This window comes from Gymnodraco acuticeps, unplaced genomic scaffold (assembly GCF_902827175.1).
Source record: "Gymnodraco acuticeps unplaced genomic scaffold, fGymAcu1.1, whole genome shotgun sequence".
Taxonomy (NCBI): Eukaryota; Metazoa; Chordata; class Actinopteri; order Perciformes; family Bathydraconidae; genus Gymnodraco; species Gymnodraco acuticeps.
The window spans coordinates 180,001-191,137 of NW_022991942.1; the positions used below are offsets into that span (position 1 = coordinate 180,001).

At 38.4% G+C, this 11,137-nt stretch overlaps 1 protein-coding gene across 1 annotated transcript; it reads right to left on the minus strand.

The window, feature by feature from the left end:
• Positions 1–1,682: 1,682 nt before the first annotated feature.
• On the minus strand, positions 1,683–10,406 carry lman2 (lectin, mannose-binding 2; the record flags this gene model as incomplete). The annotated part of the gene is given in 3 exon segments (XM_034200485.1): positions 1,683–4,009; positions 7,742–7,861; positions 10,292–10,406. Coding segments are annotated over 3 exon segments (396 nt in total), but the record flags the coding sequence as incomplete, so codon positions are not given.
• Between the last annotated feature and the right edge of the window lie 731 nt (positions 10,407–11,137).

The window sequence follows — 11,137 nt, forward strand, 5'->3', positions numbered from 1 at the left end:
AGCTCCCCATTGACATCAGGACGGCAGATAGCTTGCACATCTTCCGGCGCAAACTGAAAACTCATCTCTTTCGACTCCACTTCGAGCGTTAGAACGATTAACGAAGCACTTTTATACCAATAAAGGACTGGATTACCTAAAGCCAGTTGAGTAGCACTTGAAATGTTTGGCTCTATGAAACCTGATATACTTATATGATTCTGTTTTCTTCAAGGTTGTGTCTTCCTGGTCGAATGTACTTATTGTAAGTCGCTTTGGATAAAAGCGTCAGCTAAATGCAATGTAATGTAATGTAATGTAATTGTTGAAACAATTCTGACTTATTTAAAAAAAAATCTCACTTTTTTTTTATTCCTGACTTTTAATAAATGTTCTAATTGTATTAAAAAAACTTTTTTTAATACAATTCGGACTTTTTTCAAATTCTCACATTTTTCTCAAAAATCTCACTTTGGAAAAGTTCAGACTTTTTTCACTTTTGATTTTATTTAAAAATTGGAAACATTTTCCTTCAAATCTCAAAAAACTCACTTTTTTTAATTCCTGACTTTTAACATTTTTGTAACTCCTTTAAATTCAGACATTGTTCTGCTGTCTTTCATAATGCACTGCAGTGCAGATTAGCCTACTGGACGAACCCGAGAGAGCAGGCAGGAGATTTTGGATTCAAGATTACAGGTGATAAAATCTGAACGGCAAAACACGTGACATATTTACACCGTTAACATCCATCACTTTGAACTGATGGAAAATCTCACCTTTTTTTTAATTATTCCTGTCTTTTAACATATAGAAATATAACATATATGTTAAAAGAAACTTTTTGAAAACAAATCTGACCTTTTTGAAAATGACTTTCACATTTGACATTTTTTTCTATAAAATCTCACTTTTTTTCTAAGAAGTCTCAATTTTTTCTATACAATTTCACTAAGAATGTCTTGACCGAAAGAACGAGATCGCGGATACAAGCGGCCGAGATGGGTTTTCTCCGCAGGGTGGCTGGCGTCTCCCTTAGGGATAAGGTGAGAAGTTCGGTCATCAGGGAGGGACTCGGAGTTGAGCCGCTCCTCCTTCGCGTCGAAAGGAGCCAGTTGAGGTGGTTCGGGCACCTAGTTAGGATGCCACCTGGGCGCCTCCCTAGGGAGGTGTTCCAGGCACGTCCAGCTGGGAAGAGACCAAGGGGTAGACCTAGGACCAGGTGGAGGGATTATATCTCTTCGCTGGCCTGGGAGCGCCTTGGGACCCCCCAGTCAGAGCTGGTTGATGTGGGGAAAGGAACGTTTGGGGCTCTCTGCTGGAACTGCTACCCCCGAGACCCGACCACGGATAAGCGGGAGAAGATGGATGGATGGATTTCACTAAGAAATAATTATCCAATTGTTCTTTAAATTGCCGCTAAAAACAAGATTACAGGTGATAAAATCTGAAAGGCTGTGTGCACCATTAAAATAAATCACCTTGTAACAGAGTCAACACATTACTCACAAAGAACTGGAGAAATATGCTACTTAGATATTAAGGAATATAAATAATACAATAAGTAAAAGTCCTGCTTTTTACCTAATAAACAGATTATTAACATCAGACTATAATAATACAGTAAAAAGGACTGATGTGCTACTTTAACACAAAGTTTGCTACTTCTAGAAAATGTAAAATATAAAAAAAAATACAACTCAAACTGTTTCTTTTTTCATTTAATGAATTATTTCTGCTGAGAGAAGCGATTTCAAGTCCCGTCACAATGATAGAAACGTCTGATGTGACAGAAACACGGAACAGATTCAAGAACACAGGAGAAGAGATAACTCAAGGTTAAAAAAAGAAAATGTGTATTTCAGCCCGTGTCCACAAACCCTTCAATTCTACCAGTTTCTGTAAAATATTCTACAAAAAGCAACACGAAGAATAAGAAGCCGGAAGAAATCAACAAGTAAACAAACAGCGATGCATTCATGGACTTCAGGATTCAGCAACTCCTGTCATTGATTTCTAATATTAATTACACTAGATTTTATTCAGGCATTTTTAAAACAGCTGGAAAAAACGCGTAGAAAAATAACAAAAGGCATATTCTGGAGAAAATCGTGCTTAAAAAACGGCGCGAGGGGAACGAATAAGAAGATCAAATATGTAGGAGTCAGATTTCACTGATTAGGAAGGATTTCTCAAAACAGCAGATTATTGGTCTGTTTGCAGATCAGAGTACACCAACGTTGTATATATTAGAAATGCATAGCGCAGGTCTCCAGCTCAGAGATGTTGGGCGATTAGCATAGATTGGGTTATTTTGCATACAGTTAAAACAGTTTTGGAGTGTTTATGGAGGTTAACGAAGATGTCGAGTCCATTTCTGACATTTCCAGGATCAAGAATGTCAGTTTTAACCAGAAAGTGGTCATATTTGAACTCCAGGGGCTGATTTTGATGCATTTTGGGTCGATTTTAAAGTGTTAGGCGACTAAAAAGTGCCATTTATGACCCTAAAATAGTCAGAAATGTATTCAGCATCCTCAATGTACCTCAAGAACAACTCCAAAACTGTCCAAATCAATGCCAAGTAATGCAACTTATGCCAATACGCTAGTTGAGGATGTTGAATCAATTTCTGACATTTCCAGGATCAGCAAATTTCAGTTTTAACCAGAAAGTGGTTATATTTGTACTCCAGGGGGGCTGGCTCAATTTTAAAGAGTTAGGCGACTCAAAACTGCCATTTCTGATCCTAGAAATGTCAGAAATTGATTCAACATCCTCAATATACCTCAAAAAACACTCCAAAACTGTCAAAATCAATGCAACGTATGCCAATTGTGCTAATTGCCCAACATATGCAGGTTAGCACCCGGCAGTTTCTATGTGCTGGAGACCCTATCACACATTTCTAACATCAACATTTGGGGTACTCGACATTTCTGAGTTCACTATGCTGATAACTGGAGTATAATGCAAACCTTAAATATAATAGCATGAGGCTAATTGTCACCGTTTGAAGTGAGTCTGATATTTATTTGTACAACTAAACATGAAGTGCAGTTTTAAGTGTTTATCAGAGCTGTAAGCCCCTCAGGTGGATTTATGATTTAAGTTAATGACTAAACATCAGCAAATTACATTTCACATGATGTATATTTGCTTTGTATCTGCTGGGGTTTCTCATTTCATACGAGAGTCTATGAAATTGTAACGATTGAGTGTGTTTTTAAGCCGATAGATTGATCAGCAACTGCATCAAAAACATATAATATGATTAAATGGTTAATAAAGCAAACATTATAATAATCTAATTCCAGTTTCTTACATTTTAGATACAAAATGATATTGTCGTTGTCAGTAAGAAAGAAAAATTGCATTCTGAGCGAATTTGAACAGGTTTTCATTCAATGATTTGATATTTTCTGGACTAAATGATTAACTAAGATGCTAATTGACCCATTAAACTGTGGATGCCGCCTTAGTGGTCTGTGTGGTGATTAAACAGAAGCATGCTAGCAGGGTGAACAAGCAGAAACTCAAACTCCATCGATAGAGGAACCACGGGGGAAAGTGGATCATTCACGTGTTTACTCTATACTGTGTCTCCTGCATGTGGAGCCTTTTTCTTCAGCCAATAAATAATCCGTTAAAACCGCCTGGAAGACGAACAGGACCAGATTTGTGGCGTAAGAAACTGAAACAGCATTGATCACGGCCTCAACACCTTCTTAGCAACAACAGAACGTCACCACAGAGCTTCGAGGATATAAACATTTGTACAATCTTTAGAAAATAATTCACATTGACTGTGCTCAATCTGTCGTCTGGAAACAGTTCATTCCACATCGAACAGGACGTTGTTTCTCTCCTCAGTAAAACCTCTTGTTCCTCTCCTGTCTCTTCTGGAAAACCACCGCTCCCACCACGGCGCAGACTACGATTCCCAGCAGAGCGCAGAGAAGAAGGAGAAACACTTTCCACCCAGTGAGGGGCGTACCACGGAAATTTCCAGTGGGATCGTCAATGTTATCTGTGAGGATCAAAGTAAGATACAAGGCTTTGAAACACACAGACATTAGTATGTAGTGTCTCTACTTTAAAGAGTCCTCTCCTGCTGATGTTCAGGTGTATATCAGTATGTAGTGTCTCTACTTTAAAGAGTCCTCTCCTGCTGATGTTCAGGTGTATATCAGTATGTAGTGTCTCTACTTTAAAGAGTCCTCTCCTGCTGATGTTCAGGTGTATATCAGTATGTAGTGTCTCTACTTTAAAGAGTCCTCTCCTGCTGATGTTCAGCTGTATATCAGTATGTAGTGTCTCTACTTTAAAGAGTCCTCTCCTGCTAATGTTCAGGTGTATATCAGTATGTAGTGTCTCTACTTTAAAGAGTCCTCTCCTGCTGATGTTCAGGTGTATATCAGTATGTAGTGTCTCTACTTTAAAGAGTCCTCTCCTGCTGATGTTCAGGCGTATATCAGTATGTAGTGTCTCTACTTTAAAGAGTCCTCTCCTGCTGATGTCCAGGTGTATATCAGTATGTAGTGTCTCTACTTTAAAGAGTCCTCTCCTGCTGATGTTCAGGTGTATATCAGTAATTAGTGTCCTCTACTTTAAAGAGTCCTCTCCTGCTGATGTTCAGGTGTAGATCAGTATGTAGTGTCTCTACTTTAAAGAGTCCTCTCCTGCTGATGTTCAGACGTTATCAGTATGTAGTGTCTCTACTTTAAAGAGTCCTCTCCTGCTGATGTTCAGGTGTATATCAGTATGTAGTGTCTCTACTTTAAAGAGTCCTCTCCTGCTGATGTTCAGGTGTATATCAGTATGTAGTGTCTCTACTTTAAAGAGTCCTCTCCTGCTGATGTTCAGGTGTATATCAGTATGTAGTGTCTCTACTTTTAAAGAGTCCTCTCCTGCTGATGTTCAGGTGTATATCAGTATGTAGTGTCTCTACTTTAAGAGTCCTCTCCTGCTGATGTTCAGGTGTATATCAGTATGTAGTGTCTCTACTTTAAAGAGTCCTCTCCTGCTGATGTTCAGGTGTATATCAGTGTGTAGTGTCTCTACTTTAAAGAGTCCTCTCCTGCTGATGTTCAGGTGTATATCAGTATGTAGTGTCTCTACTTTAAAGAGTCCTCTCCTGCTGATGTTCAGGTGTATATCAGTATGTAGTGCCTCTACTTTAAAGAGTCCTCTCCTGCTGATGTTCAGGTGTATATCAGTATGTAGTGTCTCTACTTTAAAGAGTCCTCTCCTGCTGATGTTCAGGTGTATATCAGTATGTAGTGTCTCTACTTTAAAGAGTCCTCTCCTGCTGATGTTCAGGTGTATATCAGTATGTAGTGTCTCTACTTTAAAGAGTCCTCTCCTGCTGATGTTCAGGTGTATATCAGTATGTAGTGTCTCTACTTTAAAGAGTCCTCTCCTGCTGATGTTCAGGCGTATATCAGTATGTAGTGTCTCTACTTTAAAGAGTCCTCTCCTGCTGATGTCCAGGTGTATATCAGTATGTAGTGTCTCTACTTTAAAGAGTCCTCTCCTGCTGATGTTCAGGTGTATATCAGTATATAGTGTCTCTACTTTAAAGAGTCCTCTCCTGCTGATGTTCAGGTGTATATCAGTATGTAGTGTCTCTACTTTAAAGAGTCCTCTCCTGCTGATGTTCAGGCGTATATCAGTATGTAGTGTCTCTACTTTAAAGAGTCCTCTCCTGCTGATGTTCAGGTGTATATCAGTATGTAGTGTATCTACTTTAAAGAGTCCTCTCCTGCTGATGTTCAGGTGTATATCAGTATGTAGTGCCTCTACTTTAAAGAGTCCTCTCCTGCTGATGTTCAGGTGTATATCAGTATGTAGTGTCTCTACTTTAAAGAGTCCTCTCCTGCTGATGTTCAGGTGTATATCAGTATGTAGTGTTTCTACTTTAAAGAGTCATCTCCTGCTGATGTTCAGGTGTATATCAGTATGTAGTGTCTCTACTTTAAAGAGTCCTCTCCTGCTGATGTTCAGGTGTATATCAGTATGTAGTGCCTCTACTTTAAAGAGTCCTCTCCTGCTGATGTTCAGGTGTATATCAGTATGTAGTGTCTCTACTTAAAAGAGTCCTCTCCTGCTGATGTCCAGGTGTATATCAGTATGTAGTGTCTCTACTTTAAAGAGTCCTCTCCTGCTGATGTTCAGGCGTATATCAGTATGTAGTGTCTCTACTTTAAAGAGTCCTCTCCTGCTGATGTTCAGGTGTATATCAGTATGTAGTGTCTCTACTTTAAAGAGTCCTCTCCTGCTGATGTTCAGGTGTATATCAGTCTGTAGTGTCTCTACTTTAAAGAGTCCTCTCCTGCTGATGTTCAGGTGTATATCAGTATGTAGTGCCTCTACTTTAAAGAGTCCTCTCCTGCTGATGTTCAGGAGTATATCAGGATGTAGTGTCTCTACTTTAAAGAGTCCTCTCCTGCTGATGTTCAGGTGTATATCAGTATGTAGTGTCTCTACTTTAAAGAGTCCTCTCCTGCTGATGTTCAGGTGTATATCAGTCTGTAGTGTCTCTACTTTAAAGAGTCCTCTCCTGCTGATGTTCAGGTGTATATCAGTATGTAGTGCCTCTACTTTAAAGAGTCCTCTCCTGCTGATGTTCAGGAGTATATCAGGATGTAGTGTATCTACTTTAAAGAGTCCTCTCCTGCTGATGTTCAGGTGTATATCAGTATGTAGTGCCTCTACTTTAAAGAGTCCTCTCCTGCTGATGTTCAGTATATCAGGATGTAGTGTCTCTACTTTAAAGAGTCCTCTCCTGCTGATGTTCAGGTGTATATCAGTATGTAGTGTCTCTACTTTAAAGAGTCCTCTCCTGCTGATGTTCAGGTGTATATCAGTCTGTAGTGTCTCTACTTTAAAGAGTCCTCTCCTGCTGATGTTCAGGTGTATATCAGTATGTAGTGTCTCTACTTTAAAGAGTCCTCTCCTGCTTATGTTCAGGTGTATATCAGTATGTAGTGCCTCTACTTTAAAGAGTCCTCTCCTGCTGATGTTCAGGTGTATATCAGTATGTAGTGTCTCTACTTTAAAGAGTCCTCTCCTGCTGATGTGCAGGTGTATATCAGTATGTAGTGTCTCTACTTTAAAGAGTCCTCTCCTGCTGATGTGCAGGTGTATATCAGTATGTAGTGTCTCTACTTTAAAGAGTCCTCTCCTGCTGATGTTCAGGTGTGTATCAGTATGTAGTGTCTCTACTTTAAAGAGTCCTCTCCTGCTGATGTTCAGGTGTATATCAGTATGTAGTGTCTCTACTTTAAAGAGTCCTCTCCTGCTGATGTTCAGGTGTATATCAGTATGTAGTGTCTCTACTTTAAAGAGTCCTCTCCTGCTGATGTTCAGGTGTATATCAGTATGTAGTGTCTCTACTTTAAAGAGTCATCTCCTGCTGATGTTCAGGTGTATATCAGTATGTAGTGTCTCTACTTTAAAGAGTCCTCTCCTGCTGATGTTCAGGTGTATATCAGTATGTAGTGCCTCTACTTTAAAGAGTCCTCTCCTGCTGATGTTCAGGTGTATATCAGTATGTTGTGTCTCTACTTTAAAGAGTCCTCTCCTGCTGATGTTCAGGTGTATATCAGTATGTAGTGTCTCTACTTTAAAGAGTCCTCTCCTGCTGATGTTCAGGTGTATATCAGTATGTAGTGTCTCTACTTTAAAGAGTCCTCTCCTGCTGATGTTCAGGTGTATATCAGTATGTAGTGTCTCTACTTTAAAGAGTACTCTGCTCTACCTTTGGGGGACTTCAGGAGGCTGACGCTCGGCTCTATTTTGGTCCAGTCCTCATTCTCTTCTTCAGGCGTGTGTTCCACCATCAGCTGGTACATCTTCATAGAGATGATGTCATGGTTATCTGGAAAATAAAACAAGAGTTCAAACTATTACCGAATCAATACCAGACTCTGTAGAATAATGTTAAAACGGTGCCACAGTGTCAAATGATCATATAATCATTTAAAACATATAGTCTTATACTGTGATTGCCTTTTACTCTGTTAAAGTGTATTGTTAGTCTTGTATGTGTTTAACAGAGACAGATGTTCAGGGTTTACATTTCAGGAGGTTAAAGACTGGGGGCTTAGGGTTTAGTGATGAGATGGAAGACCAGCTGTTTCCTCTCATGAATACACAGAGAGACTGAGCAGAACTTCTTTCTCCTCTGAGGGTGAAGCTGCTCTGTTCCTGCATTTCAGATCCACGTCACTTTATATTGACTTTCTTTATTACTTTATTAAATATAACAAAAGACCATGAATCATTTATCACTTTCTCTTAAGAATTTCCTCCACAGTGAACTTTAAAGAGTTCCTAGTGGGCTTTATGACTTTTTGTTTTGGTTGTTTATTAAAGGACAGATGTTCCGCTCAGCAGAGATGGCAAAAGTACACACCTCCTTTACTCAAGTAGAAGTACAGATACTCGTGTTTAAAAATACTCCGGTGAAAGTAGAAGTACTGACTAAACTTCTTTACTCAAGTAAAAGTAAAGAGGCTTTGAAGTGTACTTCAGTAAAAAGTACCCATAACTAGCAGCTGCTTTAAAGAGTACCTGACCTCCCTTTATATTAATAGAACAATAATATCATTGTTAGCTAATGAATGTTTCCATGCTGAACAACGGCAACATGACAACGTTTCCATTGGTCCCTCTTCTTTAGAGAAGACCAGGAAATGATGGATACACGGATCGTGTTCAAATCAATAGGCACGCAATGACTCTAAAGAATAATGATCACGCATCAAACACACATTCAGACTAAAGGAACCAGCTGTTTGGAAAATGAGAGAAGTAGAAAGTACAGGTATTTGTGTTCAACATGTAAGAAGTAGAAAGTACAGGTATTTGGGTTCAACATGTAAGAAGTAGAAAGTACAGGTATTTGAGTTCAACATGTGAGAAGTAGAAAGTACAGGTATTTGAGTTCAACATGTAAGAAGTAGAAAGTACAGGTATTTGTGTTCAACATGTAAGAAGTTGAAAGTACAGGTATTTGTGTTCAACATGTAAGAAGTAGAAAGTACAGGTATTTGAGTTCAACATGTAAGAAGTAGAAAGTACAGGTATTTGAGTTCAACATGTGAGAAGTAGAAAGTACAGGTATTTGAGTTCAACATGTGAGAAGTAGAAAGTACAGGTATTTGAGTTCAACATGTGAGAAGTAGAAAGTACAGGTATTTGAGTTCAACATGTGAGAAGTAGAAAGTACAGGTATTTGAGTTCAACATGTGAGAAGTAGAAAGTACAGGTATTTGAGTTCAACATGTAAGAAGTAGAAAGTTCAGGTATTTGAGTTCAACATGTGAGAAGTAGAAAGTACAGGTATTTGAGTTCAACATGTAAGAAGTAGAAAGTACAGGTATTTGAGTTCAACATGTAAGAAGTAGAAAGTATAGGTATTTGTGTTCAACATGTGAGAAGTAGAAAGTACAGGTATTTGGGTTCAACATGTAAGAAGTAGAAAGTACAGGTATTTGAGTTCAACATGTGAGAAGTAGAAAGTACAGGTATTTGAGTTCAACATGTAAGAAGTAGAAAGTACAGGTATTTGAGTTCAACATGTAAGAAGTAGAAAGTACAGGTATTTGTGTTCAACATGTAAGAAGTTGAAAGTACAGGTATTTGAGTTCAACATGTAAGAAGTAGAAAGTACAGGTATTTGAGTTCAACATGTGAGAAGTAGAAAGTACAGGTATTTGAGTTCAACATGTGAGAAGTAGAAAGTACAGGTATTTGAGTTCAACATGTGAGAAGTAGAAAGTTCAGGTATTTGAGTTCAACATGTGAGAAGTAGAAAGTACAGGTATTTGAGTTCAACATGTAAGAAGTAGAAAGTTCAGGTATTTGAGTTCAACATGTGAGAAGTAGAAAGTACAGGTATTTGAGTTCAACATGTAAGAAGTAGAAAGTACAGGTATTTGAGTTCAACATGTAAGAAGTAGAAAGTACAGGTATTTGTGTTCAACATGAGAGAAGTAGAAAGTACAGGTATTTGTGTTCAACATGTAAGAAGTTGAAAGTACAGGTATTTGAGTTCAACATGTAAGAAGTAGAAAGTACAGGTATTTGGGTTCAACATGTAAGAAGTAGAAAGTACAGGTATTTGTGTTCAACATGTAAGAAGTAGAAAGTACAGGTATTTGTGAAGTCAAATAAAGAAGTCAAAGTAAAAAGTCGTCAGAAAAATAAGTATTGGAGTAAAGTACTGATACCAGAAAAATGTACTTAAGTACAGGAACAAAGTATTTGTACTCCACTACTTCCCACCTCTGGCGCTCAGACCCACCTGACAGATCTCCTGTAGCTGCTGACGCTCCGAAGAAATATCCGGTGGGAAGTCTCACTCCTCCGATATCGATGCACTCTCTCCACTCGTTCTTATCCTCCACATCGATCATCAGCTGCAGGAGAGACAGAGATGTTAGAGATGCAATATAACACGGGACTAACTAAAAAGAAAATATATTTTACTAGCTGACAACTTTTTGTATTCCCGATGTTTGTTTTGTTGTGTTTTTGAGTTTATATTTACTCTCATGTTTAGCAATTATTTGATTGACATTTTTTGCTCAGAAGACTTGATTTCCTACGTTTTGATGCACGCTCTAATCAAGCCACATCATAATATACTCAATCTGACATCATAATTATGTTTTAACTTCATATATTTTCTTTATATGTTAGGATTATTATTATTATATTGAAGTCCAGCTACATGCTTACTGGGCATGACACCCAATGGCATTCAGTCTAAATGTGCATCAAAACTCTCGAGCACGCCTTTCAACTATAAACACATAGTTTCATGGACTGGAACGTCACAGCTGTTTCAAATACTAAATCATTATCTACTTTAAAAGTATACAGTGTGCAGGGGTTAAGTTGGGATTTGATATGTGGGGGGGCTCTGTGTGGAGGTGCGAGAGGGGGGCGGAGGTCGAGGATCTCATTATTTGACCTTAAGGGATATAGGCCTACACTGTGGCCCTAAAGCAACTGCTCCATTATCTGTATCAAATGCACATTGATGCCACAAAATGTCACAATACGAATAGAAAGTACTACAAATAAACTGGAATTCATTTTAAATTATTAATATATATATACACAAAAAAAGGTTTACAATCATCCA